The 25,201-nt window shown below is 42.4% G+C and overlaps 1 protein-coding gene across 1 annotated transcript in view; it reads left to right on the forward strand.

Annotated features, from left to right (window-relative positions):
• PYGB (glycogen phosphorylase B) overlaps positions 1-25,201 on the forward strand; it is a 57,190-nt gene that overhangs the window by 5,460 nt on the left and 26,529 nt on the right. The window contains exons 2-4 of the mRNA XM_032849408.1: positions 9,114-9,215; positions 20,997-21,075; positions 23,857-23,960. Coding sequence (XP_032705299.1) covers positions 9,114-9,215; positions 20,997-21,075; positions 23,857-23,960 — 285 coding nt within the window. The remainder of the gene's footprint in view (positions 1-9,113; positions 9,216-20,996; positions 21,076-23,856; positions 23,961-25,201) is intronic.

Below are 25,201 nucleotides of genomic sequence, written 5' to 3' on the forward strand. Positions count from 1 at the left end.
AAAAGTTTTGTCAGCTCTATCTTGGATGGCGTCTTCTGGTGTAGGAATTACATGTGATTTCAGCTCTAGTTGAGTGTCTTCTCAGCCTGGAAACAGCACTTAAGATGAAAGGTGGAGGTAGCTGGGTTAAAATAATGACTAGAAAAAAAATTTTTTTAATTAAAAAAAATGCTGACTAGGACCACACAGGTTATAAACCTACTTCGACATAGTCCAGATCACTTCACATTAATTGATTAGGCTCTGGCTTCTCTGGCTGTGGGAGGGAGACTTGCATGATTGGCACTGGAATGGGAGTGAGTAGATATTTTGTAGAGCTTAACAGCATGGAAGGCAGAAGGCAAGGGATTGTAAAAATGTCACGGAGCACACAGGAAATCTGTTCCCTGCAGAGCTGAGTGATCTTTGTGATCCCTGTAAGTTCTCAAATTCTATTATTGTATTTTACATTTTCCAAATTGAGCAAACAGCCCCATGTTCTAGTTCTAGTTACCAGTACCTAAAGTGGAAAAAGAAATTCTTGATCCACACCGGAACAAAAATCTTCCAGTTACAGGAAGCCAAGTTTCCCTGGCACTTAATCCTAAAAGAAAGTGCTTGAGTGTGACTTCATAGATTGGGAGTTTAAGAGCTGAGATAATGTTGGCACCCAGGTGGCTCAGTCGGTCAAGCATCTGCCTTCAGCTCAGGTCATGATCCCAGGTCCTGGGACTGAATCCCACATTGGGCGCCCTGCTCCGTGGGGAGTCTGCTTCTCCCTCTGCCCCTCCATGTGCACATGCTTTCTCTCTCAAATAAATAAAATCTTTAAGAAAGAGAGAGATGAGCTAATGTTCAACATCCTTATGGCAGACAGAGTAGTGGTTTCATAAAGGTGTTGTCAGTGTGACTCTCCAAAAAGCCCCTCAGATGGAGCAGAATGTGTGCCGTGACACAGCCAGTGAAGATGAGGATGAGCCTCAGCTGTCGGCAGCAGGGAGAGGCTGGGGCAGTGTGGCCCTGGAGCCACTGGAGAGGCTGGGGAGCCCACCAGAGTTGGCCTCTTGTTGGGCTGGTGGTCTCTGTCCTGGCCAGCTCCCTGACAGAGCTAGCTGCCTGCTGTGGGGGCCACTCTCCCTGATTAGCCACCATGAGAAGGCAGCTGGCGTGTGAAGACATAGCACAGACAGAATCTGGTCGAGAAGGGGAGTGCTGCTGCCTTTTCCAGGGCACAGGATGACACGTCTCTGGCCAGAATCCGCTTCTTTTCGGTGAAAACAGTTGCCCAGCCTGTGTTTCGTTGCCCTGAATGTTGGAGAAGTTCTCTGTTCCTTTTCCTGCAGAGCATTCAGAGCCTTCTGCTAAACAAAGACTTTCTTTTCCCTTGGAGAGGGAAAATAAATTGGTGGTCTGTAGAAGTCCAGTTTTGTTAATGAATCTCCATCGTGTGAAGAGAAAATGACGCTCTGCCTCTTGTCATTCAGCTCCAGCTCCACAATTCAAATTCCTTAACTCTTAAAATGTCTTCAGGAGATTACTGTGTTGTATAGGGTTTGTGTTGCTCCTCTTTTCATCTCTTTATGTTAGGGAGCTTCATTTGTTTTTCTGTAGTGCTGCCTGTTGGTTTAGGCTTCGCCTTTAAATGAACACAATTTGAAAAAAAAAGCTGCCTCTAAGCCACTTTTTTTTTTTAATATATTTTTTTAAGATTTCATTTATTTATTTGGCAGAGATCACAAGTAGGCAGAGAGGCAGGCAGAGAGAGAGGGGGAAACAGGCTCCCTGCTGAGCCGAGAGCCCGATGTGGGGCTCAGTCTCAGGACCCTGAGACCACGACCTGAGCCAAAGGCAGAGGCTTAACCCACTGAGCCACCCAGGCACCCCTCTAAGCTACTTAATATGTGTTACAGTCATATTGCAAGAAGGGACCATACAGGAAAGGTCAACAGCCCAGCTTAGCATCTTGGGCGGCAGGCCCCCCCGCTGCTATAGAGGGGCTAAAGGGGTCCCTGTCTCTCTCAGGCCAAAGCAGGGGAGCATCTGGTTTTTCAGCTGGCTCTCCTTGAGCTGGGTGGCCCTGTCCACAGTTGCACAGATGGTGGCTGGGGAAGCTGGGAGGGTGGGAGGGGTGGAAAGAGGCTGGGCCAGACCTGGGATGAACCTGGGCCTGCGGCAGCAGCAGCAGCAACAGCAGCAGAGTTTGGTCATGCTGAGGAGCTGGGCCTTCGCAGGTGAGCCGACTACGCTTTTTCTTATGCCAAGCCTGTGCCCTCAGGTGGTTTTGTCCAAAATTGCCACCCTACTAATTAGGTTCTATTACTCTCCCTGAAAATCTGGCCTGGCAAGGGGACCAATATAGCCTGAGTTCAAAGCTTGGTTGTACCCCAAGGTACACATGGTGTTTCTCAGGGAGATGAAGGGATCCAGGCCACACAGCTGGCCAGGCTAGGTGCCGAGATTGGGCTCCAGTGTGCGTGATTCCAAAGTGTGCTCATCTCCTCGGGCCGCACTGCTGGCAAGCCTTCTTCAGTTTGCCTTTACTCTGAACCATCTTAAGGAAATGGGGAAAACAATTTCAACACATTTGAGGAAACTATAAAAGTTCCTAGAACAAATTACACAGCAACAACAGAAAACTTGCCACAGGCCAGAGTGCAGTGCTCCAGCTGGGCAGATAAGCCATGCCTGACTTAGAGCCCACTGTCTCCAGTCTTCTCTGAGTGACCAGGGGAGCCCCAGAATCACTGCTTCTGCTCCCCTCTTATTCACAGGGGAGGCTCCCTGGAACTGTCTGTAGAATTAAATAAACCACTGAGCCCTTGACATCGTACTCAACTTGGGAGAAAAAAGAAAGACTGGAAAATTTTAAAACTAGACCCAACATTTCATCCCTTACAAAAAGATAGTCAAGCTGTTTTCCTAGTGCTAGTTAAAAGTTAGAGACTTTAGGGGCGCCTAGGTGGCTCAGTGGGTTAAAGCCTCTGCCTTCGGCTCAGGTCCTGGGATCCAGCCCCGCATCGGGCTCTCTGCTTAGCAGGGAGCCTGCTTCCCTTCCTCTCTCTCTGCCTGCCTCTCTGCCTACTTGTGATCTCTGTCTGTCAAATAAATAAATAAAATCTTAAAAAAAAAAAAGTTAGAGACTTTAGCAGAGATGGAACTACAACTCAAAAGTACATATTTCTATGGGGCACCTGGGTGGCTCAGCCAGTTAAGCGTCTGGCACTTGATTTTGGCTCAGGTGATGATCTCAGGGTCATGAGATCCAGCTCCCTATGGGACTCTGCACTGGGTGTGGAGCCTGCTTGAGATTCTCTCTCTCCCTCACCCTCTGCCCCTGACCCCATTGTGCATTGTGTGAGCGCATGCTCTCCCTATAAATAAATAAATAAAATAAAAACACATTCTAGTTAAAGGCAACATAAAAACGTCTTGGTTAATATTCCTGAGCTGCCAACTTGTTATAAAGCCTCTTGGGGAGAATCTCAAAAGTAGTTACGTGGGGGAGAAGCAAGCCTTTGTGTGTACATAGGAAAAGGGCACAACTGTTCTTGAAACCTTCACTCACACTCTTCTCAGACAGCTGGGTTTTGTTGGGCTCCATGTGTTCTCACGATGGCTGAGCCCCATCTGGAGGGGAGGGGCTGCACAATGCTATGGAAACCCTGTATGATAATAACTCAGTTCAAGTGCAGAGTAAATAGCGTCTGGGAAGAAGCAATGGACCATGAGCAGTGGTGACAGCAGCTGTCCTCAGCATGGCTGTGGATTCACTCACTGTGCTGCCGAGTTTGTGATGAGAAAAGTCTCAGGAAAGTGAGAAAAGGCTGTCAGAGATGGAACTCGGCATGATTTTTTTGAACATATGGGTTCTCTGAATTTGTGGATTTAGCTGGGTATGGAAAGTTTTCTTCAATTATATCAAAAAAAGTTTTTAATATTTTATTCAGGCGCTGTCTTTAGGGACACTAATCACACAGATGTTAGGTATTCTTTGTATTCCGTATGGATATTTTCCTCTCCAATCTTTTTCATGCTGTCCCCCATTTTGTTCACTTTTCCAGCCAGGTTTTTGTTTCCAGCTTTGCCCCTGTTTTGCATTTAGCAGTATCTCCATTTCTGTGGTGGTTTTATCTCTTATTTATTTTTCTTTCTGTGTGTGGTGCTGTCCTTTTGTTACCTTATTAGTGTTTCTTGATATCTGGGATTAGTCTGTATTAACAAATTGTATTTGTCCCTTGATAAATGCTGGGTGTTGTTTGCCCTTCTTATTTCCTGTTCTGTTTTCCTGTTTAATTTTTTTTTTTAGTTGTATTATTTTTTTCCCATGCAGCCCAAAGGGGCAAGTTTTCCTGTTTTAAATTTCAGGATGTAGATCCTGAGTTCCATCTCCCTGAGTGGAGGGAATTCTTCCTGAACTAGCTTTTTGCAACTAGATAATGGGGCAGGGGACTGGAGGATGTGTGCAGCCTTGGAGCAAACAGCCCTTTCTTGGTCCCCAGATTTATGAGTGTGTACATGTGTTTGTGTGTGTCCATATGTGTGAGTAGACATATGCGAGTGAGTGAATTGCATACAGGTTTGAGTGTGCACATCTGTAAGTGCATGCACATATGCCCACATGTGACTGTGTACATGAGTGCATGCATCTGTGGGTGTGTGTGAGTACACAGGTTTGGGAGCGTAAAGTGCTTTATCCATTCCTCCGCTTCAGAAAAGCAGAAGCCAGCTGCGGACAATCACCCTTGTCCTCCCCTTGCAGCTCGGTGGTAAAGAGGTTTGAGGGCCAGTTTTCTAATTTAGTTCTCCCTGTTCTGACTTCCCATCAGTGTGTTTTAGGGAAAAATGGACAGAAACATTTTTATTCTATCATCTTTACACTGGAAGTATTCTACTTAATGTACATTTATTTTACTATAATCTGTCAAAATTTTATACATCGTTTGTACTATTTTATGTATATATATATATATTTAAAGATTTATTTATTAGAGCATGTGCGTGTTCATGGGAGGGGAGGGCAAGGGAGAGAATCCTCAAGTAGACTCTCCATTGAATGCAGAGCCCAACACAGGGCTTGATCCCAAGACCCAGAGATCATGACCTGAGCTGAAATCAAGAGTTGGACACTTAACTGACTGAGCTACCCAGGTGCCCCTAATATTTTATACTTTTTGGTAAAAGCTTCGAGATAAAATTCAGATACCATGCAGTTCACCCATTTAAAGTAACAATTCAGTTTCAATATAGTCACAGAGTTTCAGTATAGTCACAGAGTTGGGCCATCACCACCAGTCAGTTTTAAGACATTTTCATTACCCCAGAAAGAAACTCGACAGCTTTTAGCTATCACCCACCCCAGATTCCCTACGTCCTCCTAGTTAGGCAACTTCTAATCTACTTTCTCTTTCTATAGGTTTATCTGTATTTTATAAAGGGAATCATATAATATGTGGTCCTTTGTGACTGGCTTTTTTCATCTAATGTAATATTTTCTAGGTTCCTTCTTGTTGTAGCGTGACTCTCTCCCTCTCTCTTTTTTTAAAGGATTTTATTTATTTGACAGAGCAAGAGAGCTAGCATAGGCAAGGAAAGTGGCAGGCAGAGGGAGAGGGAGAAGCAGACTTCCCGTGGAGCAGGGAGCCCTACTCAGGGCTCCATCCCTGGACCCTGGGATCATGACCCGAGCTGAAGGCAGACGCTTAACCAACTGAGCCACCCAAGTGCCCTGTACTCGATTCCTTTTTATGGCTGAATAATACTCCATGATACAAATATACCACATTTTATTTACCCATTCACCAATTGATGGACATTTGAGTGGCTTCCATCCTCTATTACATACAAGTTTTTGAGTGGACATAGATTTTCGTTTCTTTTAGGTACCTGCTTCAGCATAGAGCTGTTGGACACATGGTACCTACTTTTAACTTTTTGAAGACCTTCCAGACTGTTTGCAAAGCAGCTGCACCATTTTAGAACTCACCTTCCATACCCCACATATGAGGACTCTGATTTTTTTCAAACTCTAACATTTGTTATTATCTGATAACTTTTTTATTATAGCCGTCCTATAGAGGATGTGAATTGATGTCTCATTGTGGTTTTCATTTGCATTTCCCTGATGATTGTGATGTTGGGCATCTTTTCATGTGCTCGTTGGCACTGGGTATTTTCTTTACAGAAACATCTGTTCAGATCCTTTGCTCAAAAAACCATTGGGTTGTCTTTTTATTATTAAGTTGTATATATTCTAGATATAAATCTCTTGTCAGTTATATGATTTGCAGATATTTTCTCCCATTCTCTTTCTTCCCATCCTTTTTACTTTCTTCATGTTATCAGAAGTTTTTAATTTTGATGAAGTCTAATTTTTCTGTTTTTTCTTACTTGTGCTTTCAATGTCATACAAAAGAAACCATTGCCTGTTCCAAGGTCATGAAGATTTACTTCTGTGTTTTCTTCTCCAAGTTGTATAAATCTTTGATCTGCTTTGAATTAATGTTCATATATGGTATGAGGTAGGGGTCTAACTTTGTTCTTTTGTATGTGGATATCCAGTTGCCCAGAACCATTTGTTAAAGAGATTATTCCTCTGACTGAATTATCAGGGCATGATTGTTGAAAATCAGTTAACCATAAATGTGAAGGTTGATTTCTGGCCTCTATTCCATTGCCCTGTGTGTCCATGCTTATGCCAGTACCACACAGTCTTGTTGACTATAGTTTTGTAATAAGGTTTGAGATTAGGAAGTATAAGTCCTCTAATTTTGTTCTTTTCAAAATTGTTTTGACTATTCCAGATCCCTTGCATTTCCATCGATCCACCTAATCCACCTCATGAATTATTTTATCAATATGCAAGGAAGCCAGCTAGAATTTTGACAGGGATTATGTTGAATCTGTAGATCCATTTCAGAAGTATTGCCATCTTATCAATGTTAAGCCTTCCAATCCACTGACATGGGATGTCTCCATTTTCCTAATTCCCCTGCCTGTGTATTTTGCAAATTGGGAGCCCCTTTCTACCTTGGCTCACCTTCTGAGGCTGCTTCTTGGTTCTGAGGAGAATTGTCTAAAAACTGCTGCATGAAAGTGTGAAGTAATGGTATGAACGCAGCTGTAAAAAATCAGAGAACGACACTGCTGAAACTGAAACCGTGGAGTTTTCTCAAAAGGCTTCTGGTCAGCTGCTGGTCAGAATTCTAAATGGGGTATAAAGAAATACAGTTTAAGAGTGTCACTGCATGGAATTTGGGTCCCAAAGTGGCTCAGGCTGGTCGCCCTGTACAGGCCAGACATCCCAGTCAAACCCTTGCCTGACAAAGCCTGCCGACAACGGTCTGTGGAAAGTGAATTCTCTTGCTGCATTGTGCAGCCAGCTGTTTTTTTAAAAATTGTCTTTTGAACATTTTAACCTGCAGGAAAGATAAAACTATAGTACAGTCCATACTTCCCCATGGATTCACACCTGAATCCGAGATACATACACTCATCGTTGTGCATGTGCACTCACAGACACACCCCTTTCCAAAGCCTGGTTTTGCTTTGTAACTTTTTATTTAGGAGCAACATTAGATTTGCAGAGGGTCACAAAGATATTGTGGAGTACTGTGTGGTGCTCTCTTTCTGCATGACCATAGCACCATTATCAAAATGAGCTGGCACTGGCTCAGCACCTTCTTCAGATTTTTAGCACTTTTTCCTCTAATATTATCTCTGTCCCTGATCACATCCAGGGTCCTCTGGTTATTATGTCTCCTTAATCTCCTTCCACCTGTGAGTGTTATTGGTCTGTCCTTGTCTTTCGTGACCTTGGCAAATTGGTGAATGCTAGCCAGGCAGTTCACAGAATGACCCCTAGTTGGGGGCCTTTCCAGGGCTCTCTCCTGATTAGTCTTGGTTGGGGGCTTGGAAGGAATACCGCAGGGTACCTTCTCATCACAGCATATCACCGTGACCTGGTACTGAGGCTGTTATCCCTGTCACCTGAGGAAGGTGGCACAGCCAGTTCCCTTCCCTATGAAGTTACAGTCCCCCCCCCCAGACTGTTGAGTAGCTGGGAGTCACCCCAATCCAGCCTACCCTCAGGGAAGTCACCTACTGTAGGGACAGATATCAGAATTTTTGGACATTTGTTGAAACCACCATTGTAATTAATACATATTTTGGGGGTGATGTTGGAGGCTGACAGATATCCCATTAGTCTGTAAAGCTGTGTCCGCTGTTTTCAGTGTTCATGGTGACTCTTGTCTGTGACAGTTACACTATGCTGTATTCGTGGTGATTTTCTGTCCTGCTCGTTCCACCTGTGTGCGTTCATTGGAATTCTTCTGTAAGCAATATTTCTCCCTTCTTCCCCATTTATTTTCCCAGGATTTCCTTTCGATGGCAGGAAGCAGCATGGAGTCTCATGTAAGAGCAAGACTCTGAGGGCCAGAGTGTGGCTCATTCACTGCTGCCCCATGGCCCACTGGATGGATGGTTGTGAGGAATAATTCGTACCTTGCGTGGGAAGGGCTCAGAACCCCACTTAGCTCCCAGTGAGGAGTTGGTCCTTCTCATTGTTTACACAGACTGTTGCATATCCCAGTCCCCCAGAGTCAGGCAGCAGGCATTATCCAGACGTGTGTACCCAGTGAAAAGGGATGTGTCTATACATCCATCCTGTTGTGTTGACTGGGTGTACTTATCATGGGTGTCAGAAGTTGTTAATACTTGGAAGTATTCCCCTGTCACAGGGTTGTTTTCTCCTATGTTAAAGAGGTGAGGAGGTCATTTACTCAAGGGCACGTGGTGGGGAAGAGGCCAAGGTAAGTTCAGACCTGGCTTTGTCCATTCTGGGAGCCTTGTTCCCCAGTGCTGCCCTGCCCTCCCTCCTGCCATCTGGGGGAGGCCAGCTTACATCCAGCAGGGCAGTGAGCAGAGGCTCTATAGTCAAAAGGTCCTGAGTGCTGCCCTTGGAAAGCTGAGGTTGGCCAAGGCTTTGCACAGGGAGTGAGCCCATCTGGGGGCTGTGTGGGTAGCCCAAATGAAAGACTTAAGTAGGTACTTTTATGAATTTGCTCATCACCCTAATCTTCATCATGTGTGGGGTTGGAATGTAAAATCTGAGATGCCTTCTTTTGCCTCCTCAGCGCATCTATTACCTTTCCTTGGAATTCTACATGGGCCGCACACTGCAGAACACAATGGTGAATCTGGGCCTTCAGAATGCTTGTGATGAAGCCATTTATCAGGTACGGGACCCTAGGGACCAGCTGCTGGGTAGCCTCTCATGGCACACTAACTCTTAATCCAGGCCTCGCAGAGGTAAGCCCTGACGTTGACATTTTCTCCATCTGGGGCTAGAAGTGACTTATGGCATAGTCTCTCCTACACGGGGCAGAATGGGTCAGTGGGTGGCACTCCTCAAGGGGCAAACATAAGGATTGGAGGGGAAGCTAATACATGAGCCTGTGAGCAAAAGGATGCATAGTGATGCTAAGGTTTCAAGGCTTCTAAAAGCCATTGCACTCCCCATTCCCACCCCACGGGCAGATTTACTGCAGGGCAGAAGTGGGTGGTTCTGTCCCATTTTTTGTCACTTTACTGAACTAGTAACCCACCTCCGGTCCCCTCTCCCACCCCAGGCAACCTGTTGTGTTCATCTTGCCCTCTAGGTATAAAATTGCCCTTTCTACCCAGTCAGAATAAAAACTGCCTTTGCTTAAGTGTTCGTCGTTAACAATTGTAGACTTGGATGCTGATTCCATCCACAGTTCATCTGTGGCTTTAGAGCAGAACTGAAATCCAGAACATCTGTTTTCTGTCTCCGTACGTACCCCCCTTCCCTGGACACCACCTTCCTCCTGCACTGGACACTCAATACGTAGTTCTTAAGGTATGAACATGCAGCACTCCCTCCCTCCTGTGTGAACGTATCAGGATCCTCACCAGAGCTTTCCCTCCCCTAGCACCCTTGCTTTTGTTCAGTTTTGGTGTGGGAGGCGCTCTGGAGGCACCACTGGTAGCAGCGTGGTAGGGACCTCACATGGGTCTCAGCAGCCTCACATTTCTGGGATTCCCGTCTCCCTTTCCACAACTTAGTGGAGAGGAATCGCTGGGGCAGGTAGTTTCAGTTAGCAAAGTAAAAATTTGGGGAAAAAAAATGTGACTCCCCAAAATGGGAATCAATCCTCAAAATTATATAAAAAGAGACTGAAAGGGAAGACAATGGTGGAATAGGAGCACCCTAGGCTCACCTTGTTCCATGAACACATAAGTATCCCAGAAATCAATCTGGAGATTGACAGAACAAGCTCTATAACTAAAGAGAGAAAAGAAGCTACATCAGAGAAGGTTGGAAGTATGGAGACATGAACGGTTTGGGAGAGAAACCGATCACAGCCATGGTTGGGAGGGAGCCATGATTGCAGAGAATGGCAAGAGTTAGGCTAGCACAGAGGGGAGCACGCAGGGAAGACGAATCCCCACAGCAACTGATGTGGAAAGTGAGAGGGGCTGAGGCTGAATTTCATGACTTCTTACAACCAGTGGGGCTTACTTAAAGCCTGGGGTTTTAAAGATCGGTGGGCTTGGCTGGGATAGTGGGCGTTCCACTGCCATTAAAGAAAAGGCAGGCAAACAACCGCAGACACACAGCATGGAAACAGCTACCTGAAGAGCACCTGGGGTGGTTATTTGCTTATCTCAGAGCATGTTACAGAGAGGCAGCATTCACAGAGACCCCTCTGAGAACAAAGGAACTGGCAGTCACCATTTCTCTCCCATACCCCTCAGCATATGCACAGGGCCACCTGGGGGAACTGGCACAGTGCCAAAACTCACTAGGTCACTTGCTTATACCAGGTCTCACCCCCCACCCCCTGGTGGAATTGCTCCTCCCAGTCATGCTTGTCTCAGTCCCAGAGTGGTGATCCCTTCCACCAGAAGACTGGACCAAACCCCTGCTCACACTGTGTCTCCTGTTGTGGGAGTTTGGGGGGGCTTCAATTTCAGCAATGGTGGAGACAGGTATCATTTCACAAGCAGACCAGAGCCCACCTAAGTCAAAACTTGCACATTTGGGCCAGGGACTAAACACTGCCCACAACAAAGAGAGTGACTGCAGATGACTGGCTTGAAGGACAAAGTGGCCAGGACACAACAGAAGAGTGCACAGAGCACACATTGGAGACACTCCCTGAAATTCCAGGTCCTAGGGAACATGGGACACTGCACTACAGAACACTATAGAACCTCATCTTCCTAAGCCATTACCTCAAGAATAGGAGATAGAGCTGACTTTCCTAACACACAGAAATGGGTATAGAAACTTAGACAAAATGAGAAGACAGAAATTTATTCTAAATGACAGAACAAGATAAGGACACAGTCAGACATCTAAGCAAGACCCATAAAATTAACATGCCTGATAGAGAATTTTACTTGTTTGTTGGTTTATTTATTTATTCCTGATAGAGAATGTAAAGTAATGATCATGAAGATACTTCCTGGACTTGAGAAAAAAGTAGAAGACCTCAGACATTTAACACTGAGATAAATAATATAATAGGCATAACAGGTTCAATACACAAAATGAGAAGCATGCTTGGGAATGAACAGGCTGGAAGAAGCAGAGGAACGAATTAATGACTTAAAACACAGAATACTGGAAAGTAATCAAGTTTAAGAAAAGAGAGAGAAAAGAATTATGCAAAACAAGAATAGATTTAGGGTAATTAATGACTCCATCAAACATAATATATTATATGGATCCCAGGAGAGTCCCAGAAGAGACGGAAAAGGGGACAGAAAATTTAATTGAGGAAATAATAGCTGAAAACTTCCCTAATCTGGGGAAAGAAACAGATAGCCAGATCTAAGAGGCACAGAGAATTCCCCCAACAGAATTAACGAAAGTAGATCCCAACCAAGACATACAGTATTTAAAATGGTAAAATGTAGTGATAAAGAAAAAAATGTAAAGCAGCAAGACAAAAGAAGACAGTTACACAGAAGGAAAACCCCCTAAGGCCTTTAGCAGACTTTTCAGTAGAAACTTTTCAGACAAGAAGGCAATGGCATGATATATTCAAAGGGCTAAATGGGAAAAATCTTCAGCCAAGAGTACTCTATGCAGCAGAGCTGTCACTCAGAATAGAAGAGATTAAGAGTTTCCCAGACAAACAAAAAAATACAGGAGTTCATGACCACTAAACCAGCCCTGCAAGAAATATTAAGGGGACATTTGAGTGGAAGGGAAAGACCAAAAATGACACTATGAAAGTAGGAAACACAAAGCAGTAAAATGAAAATTTCAGTAAAAAATCAGTCAAGGAACTGACAAAAGGATGTGAAATATAACACCATATACCTAAAACATAGGGAGGAGAGGAGTAAAGAATTGGTCCAAATAGTCACCAACTTAATATAGACATATATGCAGAAAATGTTATATAAAAACCTGATAGGGAGAGCCTGGGAGGCTCAGTCAGTTAAGCATCTGCCTCTGGCTCAGGTCCCAATCCTGGGGTCCTGGGATCAAGTCCTGCATTGGGCTCCCTGCTCAGCAAGGAGTCTGCTTCTCCCTCTCCAGCTCCCCCTGTTTATGAACACTCTCTCTTTGTCAAATAAATAAATAAAATCTAAAAAAAACAAAAACCAAAAACACTAATAGTAACCACAAATCAAAAACCACTAACAAATATGCAAAGAATAGAGAGAAATCCAAATATATCACTAAGAAAAACAGCAAACCATGAAAGAAAGAAAAGAAAAAAAAACTTCAGAAACAACCACAAAATAAGTAATAAAATAGCAATAAATACATATCTATCAATAATCGCTTTGAATGTAAATGGACTAAATGTTCCAATCAGAAGACATAGGGCAAGGGTACCTGGCTGGCTCAGTGAGAAGAACATGCACCTCTTCACCTCGGGGTTGTGAGTTCGAGCCCCATGTGGGGTGTAGATGTTACTTAAATCAACTTTTAAAAAAAGACATGGGGTATCAGAATGAATAAAAGAAGCAAGATCCATCTATATGCTGTCTATAAGAGACTCATTTTAAACCTAAAGACACCTGCAGATTGAAAGCAAAGGGATGGAGAAATATTTATTAAGCATATGGATATCAAAAGAAAGCTGGAAATGCAATACTTCTATCAGAAAAAATAGATTTCAAAACAAAGACTGTAACAAGAGACAGAGAAAGACAATACAATAATAAAGGGGATAATCCAACAAGATAAAACCATTGTAAATATTTATGCACCCAACACAGGAGCACCCAAATACATAAACAGTTATAATAATAATACAATAATAGTAAGGGACCATAACACCCCTCTTACTGATGGGTAGATCATCCAAACAAAAATTCAATGAGGAAACCATGGCTTTTTTTAAAAAAAGATTTTATTTATTTATTGGTGAGAGAGAGCAGAGCAAGAAATAGAGCACGAGGGCAGAGAGGGGCAGAGGAAGAGGGAGAAGTAGGCTCCCTGCTGAGCAGGGAGCCCAATGTGGGGCTCAATCCCAGGTCCCTGAGATCACAACCCAAGCTGAAGGCAGACACTTAACTTACTGAGCCACCCAGGCACTCAGAACTGTGGCTTTGAATGACACATTGGACCAGGTAGATTTAACAGATATATAGAATATTCCATCCTAAAAACAGCAGAATACATGTTCTTTTCAGGTGCACATGGAACACTTTCCAGAATAGATCACATATTAATTAGGTCACAAAGCAAGTCTCAACAAATTCAGAGGCATTGAAGTCACACCATGCATCTTTTCTGACCACAACACTACCTCAAGAAGCAAGAAAAACCTCAAACAACCTAACCTTGCACATAAAGCAGCGAGAAAAAGAACAAATAAAACTCCAAAGCAGCAGAAGGAAGGAAATAATAAAGATGAGAGCAGAAATAAATGATATAGAAACCATAAAATTTTTAAAAGTAGAGCAGATAAATGAAACTAGCTCATTCTTTAACAACTTTAACAAAATTGATAAGCCTCTAGCCAGCCTCATCAAGAAACAAAGAGAAAGGACTCAAAATTACAAATGAAAGAGGAGAAATAACAACTGACACCACAGAAATACAAATAACTATAAGAGAATATTATGAAAAACTGTATGCCAACAAATTGGACAGCCCAGAAGAAACGGATAAATTCCTGGAAACCTATAACCCACCAAAAGTGAAGCAGGAAGAAATAGAAAACTTGATTTCTTTAGAAATCAAATCAGTAATCAGGGGTGCCAGGGTGGCTCAGTTGTTAAGCATCTGCCTTTGCCTCATGTCATGATCCCAGGGTCCTGGGATTGAGATCCACTTTAGGCTCCCTGCTTCATGGGAAGTCTGCTTCTCCCTCTCCCTCCCCCTGCTTGTATTACCCGCTGTGTCTCTCTCTGTCCAAAAAAAATTAATTAATTGAAAACCTTTAAAAAAAAAAAAAAAGGAAATCAAATCAGTAATCAAAAACTTCCAACAAGCCTAAGTCCAGGACCAGACAGCTTCTTTACAAGTGAATTCTACCCAACATTTAAAGAAGGCGTAATACTTCTCAAACTATTCCAAAAAATAGAAAAGGAAGGAAAACTTAAAAATTCATTCTGTGAGGCCAACATTACTCTGATTCCAAAACCAGATATGTATATTTTTTTCTTAAAAGTGATACTTCACTCACTTTAAGCTTTTTTATTAATCTTATATTTGAAAGGTTTTCCTGATGATAAAATCTTTAGTGTCTCTAGGTACACAATTGCTGAACCCTTATAGTTGTAAGATGGGGTGCCAGATTTTTTGAGTGGAAACCAAATGATGATGCAGGGCTTAGGTGGACCCCCTCCCCCAGGCTCCTGAATTTGTAATGTAGTGTGAAAAGTGAAACATGCCACTACTCTATTGTACAGAGCTGGAAAGTAGTTCTGGGGAGCAGGAACTACTCAAACTGGAACTTGAATAGAAGTACCTCCCTCCTGACTGAGCCATCAAGGGTGCATTTAAATATTTTCTTTAATCATAGAAATTTTAATTATGTACAGAAATGGAGTGACTGCTATGATGAACTCCTTCCATATACCCATCACCGGCCTCCACCTATCTTCAAGCCTCACTCGTGACCTCTCTTGTTTCCCCTCACACCCCTAATACTCCCAGATTATTTAAGCTAATATCAAACAGCATATTTCACTTATTGCTATTTCAACAAGTATCTCAAAAGATAGGGTCATATCATTATGACCCCTAAGATATTGACAGTAATTTTCAGGCAATTGACAAACTTGTTGATTGCCTTATAATTTTTTAACAACGTATTCAGAAAACTATTTGCATTTGGTTGATATGTCTCTTAGGTCTCTCTTAATCTATAAACTTCTCCACTTTTTTAGTGTCTGCCTTGCAGTTTATTTACTGAAACTGAGTTTGTCCTGTAGAGGGTCGTATAGTCTCTATTTGAGTGATGGTGTCCCTAGCTGGTATTTTTATTTTTTTTTATTTTATTTATTGATTTGAGACAGAGAGAGAGAGATCACAAGCAGGGGGGAGGGAAAGAGAGAGAAGCAGACTTCCCACTGAGCAGGGATCCTGACATGGGACTCGATCCCAGAACCCTGGTATCATGACCTGAGCTGAAAGCAGACCGCTTAACCGACTGAGACACCAGACACCCCCAGCTGGTGTTTAACCTCCCACCTTGTCCCAGGGATTTTGCTCTCACCAATTCTACTCAACATCATACTGATGATTTTAGCTGGGGTATTTAGGCAAGAAAATGAAATAACAAACGTCCATATTGGAAAGTAAGAAGGAAAGCTATCTCTATGTGCAGCTGACATGATCTAGAAAATCCTTTGGAAACCAATAAAAATTTATTAGTACAAATGAGTGAGTACAGCAACATTGCAGGATATAAGATCAGTATACAAAAATCAACTGCATTTTTATATACCTGCATTGAACTGTCCAAAAATGAAATTAAGAAAGCAGTGCTACTTAAAATAGCATTAAAAAGAATGCAATTCTTAGGAATTAATTTCTGAAAGAGATATAGACTTATATTCTGAAAATTGTAAAACATTGTTGAAAGAAATTAAAGGAGACCTAAAGAGGCGTCTGGGTGGCTCAGTGGGTTAAAGCCTCTGCCTTCGGCTCAGGTCATGATCTCAGGGTCCTGGGATCGAGCCCCGCATCAGGCTCTCTGCTCCGCGGGGAGCCTGCTTCCTCCTCCCTCTCTCTCTCTCTCTCTGCCTGACTCTCTGCCTACTTGTGATCTTGGTCTGTCAAATAAATAAAATTATTTTTAAAAAAGAAAGAAAGAAAGAAAGAAAGAAAGAGAAAGAAAGAGAGAAAGAAAGAAGACCTAAAAATGAAATGACATTACACGTCCACCCATGTCTTAGAAGACTTAATCTTAAGATGGCAATATTCCCCAAATCCATCTACAGACTTATTGCAATTCTCACTAAAATTCCAGTTGTCTTCTTTGCAGAGATTGGCAAACTGATCCTAAAATCCAGATGAAATGCAACAGACCAGAAATCATTAAAACATACTTGAAAAAGAAGAACAAAGTTGAAGGACTCATACTTCCCAATTTCAGAATTCACTGCGAAGCCTTAGTTGTCAAGACGGTGTGGTACTGGGTACAGGCATAAGAATAAACATATAGAACAATAGAATAGAATTGAGAGTCCAGAAATAAATCCTCACATTTATAGTCCATTGATTTTTCCTCCAGTTTTTCAAAATTATGGCAAAATAAACACAACAGAAATTGTATTCATATTGTACCATACTCACCACTGTCCATCTCTAGAACCCTTTCTATCTTGCAAAGCTGAGCCTCTATATTCATTAAACACTAACTCCCAATTCTCCCTTCCCTCAAGCCCCTGACAGCTAACATTCTACTTTCTGTCTCTATGAATTTGATATTCTAGGTACCTCATGTAAGTGAACTCATGCAATGTTTGTCTTTTTGTGGCTGACTGGCTTAATACTAATAACTTCAAGGTTCACCCATGTTGTAGCATATGTCAAAATCTCCTTCCTTTTTAAAGTTCTGTGAATAATATTACACTGTATGTATATACCATACTGTGTTTATCCATTCATCTGTCTTTAGGCGCTTTGATTGCTTCTGCCTTTTAGCTCTTGTGAATAGTACTTTCATGAATGTGAGTGTATAAACATCTCTTCAAGACGCTGCTTTCAGGGGCATCTGGGTGGCTCAGGTAATGATTCTGGAATCCCAGGATTGAGCCCAACATCTGGCTCCCTGCTCTGTAGGGAATCTGCTTCTCCTTCTGCCCTTCACCCTACTCGTGCTCTCTTACCCCACTTCTGCTCTCTGGATCTCATTCTCATTCTCTGAAATAAATAAAATCTTAAAAATACAAAAAACAACCTGCTTTCAGTTATTTTTGGTCTATACCAAGAAGTGGAATTGTTTGATCATATGGTAATTCTATATTTAACTTTTTGAGGAAACATCATATTGTTTTCCACAGTGGTGACACCATTTTAATTTCCCACCAGTAGTGCACAAGAATTCCAATTTCTCTACATCCTCATCGACACTTGTTCTTTTTCTTTCTTTTTTAAAGTAGCCATTCTGTTGTAGGGAAGATAGTATCTCATTGTGGTTTTAATTAACATTATTACTGATGAGTGATGTTAAGCATCTTTTCATGTGCTTATTGGCCATCTAAATATCTTCTCTGGAGAAATGTCTGTTCAAGTCCTTTGCCCATTTCTCAATCGAGCTCTTTGTTTTTTGTTGCCGTTGTTGAGTTTTAGGATTTCTCCATTCTGGATATTAATCCCTTACCAGATATATGATTTGCTAATACTTTTCCCTGGGTTACCTTGTCACTTTGTTGATAGTGTCCTTTGATGTGGAAAAGTTTCCAGTTTTCTTGAAGCCCAGTTTTTTTTGTTTTGTCACCTGTGCTTTTGGTGGCCTGTGTAGTCAATTGCTTTTCTTCTTTTTGAAGAAAACTACCAAAACAACTCAGCAGAGAAAAAATAGTGTTTTTGATAAATGATGCTAGAACAGTTGGATGTCCACATGCAAATAAATGAAGTTGGATCCCTATCTCACACTACATATAAAAATTAAGTCACAGTGGATGAAAGATCTACATATAAGAGCTAAAACCATAAAGCTCTTAGAAGAATATATATGAGTAATTCTTTATGATTTGGTAATAGATTCTTAGAAATGACATAAAAGCATAAGCAATAAAAGGAAAAATAGTTAAACTGGACAAGAGTAAAAACTTTTGAGCATCCAAGTATATTATGAAAAGGTGAAAAGACAAAATAGGAGAAAATATTTGTAAATCATAAATCTAATCAGTGTCTGGTGTCCAGAATGTACAGACAGCCTAATTTAAACATGGGCAAAGCACTGGAATCAACATTTTCCCAAAGAAGGTATGAAAATGGTCAAAAAGCATGTGAAAAGGTACTCCGCATCATTAGTCATCTGGGAATGCAAATCAAAACCATGAGCTACCGCTTCACATCCACTTGAGTGGCTATAATTGTAAAGACAGAGAACAAGTGTTGGCTAGGATGTGGAGAAATTGGAACCCTCATACACTTCTGGGAGAAGTAAAGTGGTGGACCCTCTTTGAAAAATAGTTTGGCAGTTACTCAAAAAGTTAAGCACAAAATTGTGTAAACCAGCAATTTCACTCCAAAGTTTATTTCCAGGAAAAATGAGAACATATGTCCACGCATAATATTGTACATGAATGTTCATAGCAGCATTATTCTTGATAGCCCAAAAGTGGAACAAGCCTAAATAACCCTCAGCTGATAAATGGATAAACAAAATGTAGACTAGTCCTACAACAGAAAGCTATGCAGTGATAAACAGTACTGATATGTGCTCCAACATGGATCAACCCTGAAAACATCATTCTAATTGAAAGACGCCAGATACAAAAGGCCAAATGTTTGTATGTGTTTCCATTTATATGAAATGATGAGAATAGGCAGATCTGTAGTGACAGAAAGTAAGAAAAGTGATTGCCAAGATCTGAGGGAATAGGGAAAGTGGGAGTGATTACCAGAAAGTATGGGGTTTGTTTTGGGGGGCAGGGAAGTACTGGAGTCAGTGGTGGTTGCACAACTTCGTGAGTATGTTAAAACCATTGAATTGTTTGCTTTAAAGTGTGGATTTTTAATGGGATGTGAATTACATCTCAATAAATAAAAAAACAGTCTAACGTGCTCTATCGTGCTTTTTCTGTCTTCGGTTCAGAACCCACTTTTGCAAGATTTTAGACTTGCTGTCAGTTAGCTCTTTTTTTGTGCCTCTTTTGAATAGTTTCAAACTCATGGCAAAATTTACCTTACTAGGCGGAGGTGTACCTACAACATTCAAGGTAAAAACAGAAGAGAACAAAACATCTTGCCTCCCACATTGGCTCTTAGCTCGCCTTTATGTAGTGTAGTGGTCTTTGACTTTAGCAAATGTTTCATGAGTAAGAGGTTCCATAGTCAGATAAATTTGGAAGATGTAGTTAAACGTGTTTCTTAAATTGGAGCCGGTGTGTACTACTGGGTAAATCCTGCCTCCCCCACATACCCAAAATATTTTTGGTGGAACACACTCCCTGAAATTGCTATGGGAATTCAGTCAATATTTTGAAATCTTACTCTGAATCAGATTACTGTTTGTGTTAGTACCATTCAATTTATTTAATAGACACTAAACCATCTCTTTATGACTTTGATGTTTTTATTTTTCCACAAGTTTGCTTTCACCCTTTGTAATTTATCGGATTCTCGAAGTGTGGTCTGGAGACCTCTGGGGACTCTGAGTCCTTTTCAAGTGGTCCACTAGGTCAGAACTGTTTATTTTTATTCAATCATGACTATGTGGTGAAGCTTTCCAGAGGCTGTATGATGTATAATATCTCAATAGATTGAATGCTAAAGCAGAAAATTTATTAAAGAGATTTGTAAAAATGTAAAACACTGCTACTCTTCTTAGTATATTTATTTGTTTTAAAAACTGTCATTACAAAAAAAACCCTGTCATTACATTGTGTTATGTTAATATTAATGGGATTATTAGTTTAAAATGAATTCATATATACTTAAAAAATATTAATCTGTTTTAAGTTTCTGACTTGATAAATACTATAGATATAATTCCATTAAAGAATAGCTCTTGAAGACCTCCAGAAGCCAAAAAGTTTAAAACACACTCATCAAGATAATTAATATGAGCCATCTGTGAAGTTTAACACACGAAAGCCAGTTGATGGAACAGTTCTCCATCCAGACCATTGTGGGATGGTTTCAAGTCAGGTGAAGAAGTTGGGACTTTGTTACTTTTGTTCCGATTTTTAACATTCCATATACCTGCTTCACAAGATTGCTTGAATGCAGTTGGGATACCCCGGGAAAGGTGCTTTAGTTTAAAAAGCTGTCGCATAGGAGTTCCAGAGAAGATGGCAGAGCAGAAGGACCGTAAGCTCACCTCATCACAGGCACACTTAGGTGACTCCCACATCGGTGTAAATAACCCAGAAACTGACCTGGCAGAACAGATTCTCTACAGCTAAATGTAGAGAAGAGGACACTTTGGGGAGGCAGATAATAAATATAGCTAGTTAAATAATTAGTAAATAAATAAGTCACATAAATATCATGAGACCATACAAAACTAGAGAATTACTGAAGCTGCTGGTTTCATTTTTAGGATACTTGTTAAAATCTGTTCACTGTACATAGGTTAATAACCTGGCAATATTTATCTTTGGCTGTTAAACCATGCTCCCTTTTGATTATTAATTCTTATGTAGTTTGGCTTTTAAAATGCCTGGAAACTTTCATTTTCATGCTTTGATTAAGTGCCTGATTTTAATATTAGATTTTCAAGTCTCAAAGAAAGCAGACTCTGAGCTTTGATAAAAACTGACAAGATTTACTATCTTTTCACCTGTTGCTTGAGGAAGATATTAAGTGATACTGAAATGTTGGCTGTTTTTTTTCATAGCTGGGGTTGGACTTGGAAGAACTGGAGGAAATAGAAGAGGACGCTGGCCTCGGGAATGGTGGCCTGGGGAGGCTGGCAGGTAACACCGCCCTCTGGCTAGGCATGGCCTCTCCTGATATGGTGCCTTGGTCGCTGATCACATGGTGAGGCTGAGGTCAGCTGTGCTTCAAACAGCAGTTTGTTGGGGTAAATTGGCCCCTCTGAGTGGATGGGAGAATATGTCATCCAAGTGGAATAAAATGCAAAACATGTTTTCCTTCACACAAGGATACTTCCCGATGATCATGAAGACGGGGCTTGCCAGTGTTGGGTAGCTGGCTCTGGGGGGTGGTTCCAAGGTACTGATCACATCCCACAGCTGGTAATTAGGAGAAAGATGGACAGACACACACACACATGCACACAGGCACACACGTATACACACGCACATGAGTGAACATGCACATATATGCATGCACACGTCTGTACACACACAAACACGGGTACAGGCACATACACATGTGCATACACACACACGATTGATGAATGCAGCCCTGCTGGCAAGCTGTTCCTGCTTTACTGTAGTAAACAGATTGCCCCAGAATAGGGGAGTCATTCCTTTTGGGATATTGCTCCTTTGGGTCATTATGTTGGAGAGCATATCCAGTTTTGTTTTGTTTTTCCTGTTTGAGTTATTTTTGCTAGCCTTTTAGGGCAAAGGGAGTGGAGTGAAGGACTTAGAAGTGGAATGCTGCCTAGTGGTCTCAGTTGGAAGAACATGTGGCTCTTAATCTCAGGGTTGTGATTTCAAGCCCCACATTAGGTATAGAGATTACTAAACAAACAAATAAATAAATAGAGTTAAAAAAAACAAACAAGAACTTAGAGGTGGAAATCACTGTCACAGTGAAATTTGATTTTGCTGTGTGCTTCAAGGCTCTTGGTCACAGTGTTTCTGGAAGAGAAATAGGCCAAGTTTTATGTTTATGTCCCCTTGTGTGGGGGCCACGGGAGGGTGGGCTCAGACCCCTGCCATGTTGTATTACTGCTCCTTCTGAGAGTTGTCATTTTGTAAAGGGATCAAATTCCCTCAGATTTATCTGAGTATGTGTATGTGTTTATGTTTTCAAATCTTAAGTTAAATTCTTCAAAAATTATAAAAGCAGCATATGTTTCTCTCAAACGAAATAACACCTGGATCTGTGTAATGGAACAGCTGACAGGGCCTGCCCCACCTCTACCTCTTCGTGGGAAGGGTCTCGAGGTCCCTGCATCTGCTCTCAAATGCAGGGCTTTTTTGTAGCTTATGATGTGATCATTGCAGACAGGAAGCTGAACCTTACTTCCCCCACAGATGGAATCAGGGCGCCCCCTCCTGAGGGAGCCCCACTGTGCGGCAAGCTTGGGACATCAGTCCCCTGCAGCCCCCTGTACCCTCAACAGCTCTCTCCCGGTCAGTAAAACAGGACCCGTTTCACCAAGCTCGAGGAAGGCTCCAGACCACTTGGTCTCCTTCACAGCTCAGGACAGCTGCCCAACCTCCCCTCCGACCCCAAGGCTGGTGACTGTCAGCCAGAACAGTCCCATCCCTGGCCTTCCACCATCTGTTCCCTTTAGGGGTTCAGGCGTCTATAGGCCTTCCACAGTCTGGTTCCTATTTAGACTTCCTAGTCAGTTTCCTGCTCCTTCTGCAGCATCACTGGCCTTGTCCACGGACTGGTGTGACCTCCTCTGGGACTCCTCTCACCCGTGTAGATGTGGGTAGCCACCAGCCCCTTGTAACAAAACCTGTGTTCTTTCTGCGAGGATGATTTCTTCAAAACAGGAGCCTAGGTCTTACATTTGTGGATACTGTTGTTGCTTCCCCTTAGTACAAGGTCTGATAACAGGGGTCTGGGACTATTTGTTCAGTTCAGCAAGTATTTTATTTGCTTGTTTCTTATGGACTTTTTTTTTTTTTCTTTTTAATCTGGAAGTTTAATAAAGCTGCTTTCTGGATCTTTACTTAAAACGTTGTTTTTGTCGGGATGCCTGGTGTCTGGGGAAGTAAGGTTCGGCTTCCTGTCTGGAATGGTCACATCATAAGTGTCTGACTCTTGATTTTGGCTCAGGTCATGATCTCAGGGTCACAGGATCAAGCCCTGCGTCGGGCTCCATGCTCAGCATGTAGTCTGCTTAATACTGTCATTCCCTTTCCCTTCCCCAGCCCCGGCTCTCTCTCACTTTATTAAATAAATAAATGAATCTTTTAAACATTGGTGTTTTTTGGTTTTTTTACCCGAGACATTTTGATTGGAACAAAGGCTCCTTATGTCAACTTGCTGCTCCAGCCACCTTCCTGGAGGTCTTGGGGAATTTTGGTTCTTAGGTGTTTGACGTGTTTGAGTCCTTAGATGTCCATCCATTCCCAGCCCCCATCCCTGTGCCTTCTTCACTAGCGTGTAGAGCTATTTTGTAGTGTTACTGTCCAAACTACTTGGATTTTAAGTAGAACGTGTAGGGGTGTTGCACCCTCCAGCCTGCCTGAGGCTCTCTACGACAAAGCTAGCAGTGAGGGGACTGTGCACTCAGAGGCATACCAAGTTAGATGGGCTCTCTGTGGCGTGCCTTACTTCTATCCTTGCCACCTCCCCTCACCCTCATGCTGAACACCCTCTTGGCCTGGTCCCCCGGCTCTCAAACTGAAGGGAGAGGAGGGGGCTGTTTTCATTTCATGAAATCTGAAGCTGATAGGTCAGCCTTTAATTGCCATCTGGCACCCAGAGGCTAGCGTCCCAGGACCTACTTAATTAACATGGGTGTCTAGGCTTTGCTTCCAGTGGGCCTCGAAGCTGCTGATTGTCTTTGATCCTAAGAAGCGCTTTGTGTTTGGAATTTTCAGCCTGCTTCCTTGACTCCATGGCCACGTTGGGCCTAGCAGCATATGGCTATGGAATCCGCTATGAGTTTGGGATTTTCAACCAGAAGATTGTCAACGGTTGGCAGGTGAGTGAGACTCCATTTCTTCACTTGTTTCCAGCTCTCATGTGCACAAGAAAACAAACAGGCACTTTCAGTCCAGCCTTTTATATGTTGAACTCCTTTCTGGAGAGATTGTCTGCTAGTCCTGGCCAAAGCAGAGGTGGGACAGATCTATCCTGTGAGCTCCATTCTTCCCTTAGAGTTTTCTGTGGGCTGCCAGATGTTGATCTGTGTGAGCTTATCGCACACAACTTCTTTGTGAGCCTGCAAGGCCTGTTGGGGTGGGACCCGGCGCCCAACTGGTCCTGTAGAAGCACCAGGGGTTGAGGACATCACATGCTATGTGCTGGTTCTTTGTTGTACCTCAGTGTGGAGCAAAGGTGACCCTCTCTGGTTCACCCTCAGTGGGACAATTGACTCAGAGTCATTTGAGAAACAGCAGTTATTGTAGGTTTTGTTCCCACCTTCTGCCTTCATTCCCTGACCCCAGAGACAGGACAGTGTCCTGAGGGTTAGAGGCCAGACTGCAAAGCAAAGTGGCTCTGGGGAAGAGTGAGCTTGGATTCTGAAGCATCAAACCACAGCAAATGAGGTGGCCAAGACCTCATCGGTGGAAAGAGTGCAGTGTCTGAGTGCAGGCTCATTGCCCTCCAGTGGACAAGGAGACCATTTCCCTCATTCAGGACTTCAAAATGGAAGGCATAGCTATTCCACTTGACTGGAGAATAGTTTCTGTAGTATAATTTGAGGCCTAACAGTGACACATAAAGCAGGGCTGGGGTTGGGATTAAAAGGTTTGTAACAGGAGTACAGAACATGAACAGACTGGGGTGTTGGAAAGCTCCTGTGTCTTGATGGGGCTTGGGTCAAGGGCACAAGCAATTGCAGAGCTCAAAAGTATCCTTCAACTTTGTACATTGTATTGTGTACAAATTAACCTAAAACATAAACACAGGATGCACTCTCCTTAACGGTGTGTATGCTCAACTGTTCGTGGAGAAGTGTACAGATGTCTGCAGCTGACTTTGAAATGCATTAAGAATTGGATGGGTTGATGAATGGATATGTGATAAATATGTTACCTGAAGGTAACATATGGGCACACCTCATATAGCAACGTGTTAACAGTTATGGATCCTAAGTTGAAGGTGCGTGCGTGTTTACTGCCATTTCTTTTAATACTTCTGTATGTTTGAACACACTCATAATAAAAAGTTGACAGGGAAAAGTATGGCTAACAGTAAAAGAAAAAACAGATTTGTATC

Source organism: Lontra canadensis, unplaced genomic scaffold (genome assembly GCF_010015895.1).
Source record: "Lontra canadensis isolate GAN:19392208 unplaced genomic scaffold, GSC_riverotter_1.0 scaffold228, whole genome shotgun sequence".
Lineage (NCBI taxonomy): Eukaryota > Metazoa > Chordata > Mammalia > Carnivora > Mustelidae > Lontra > Lontra canadensis.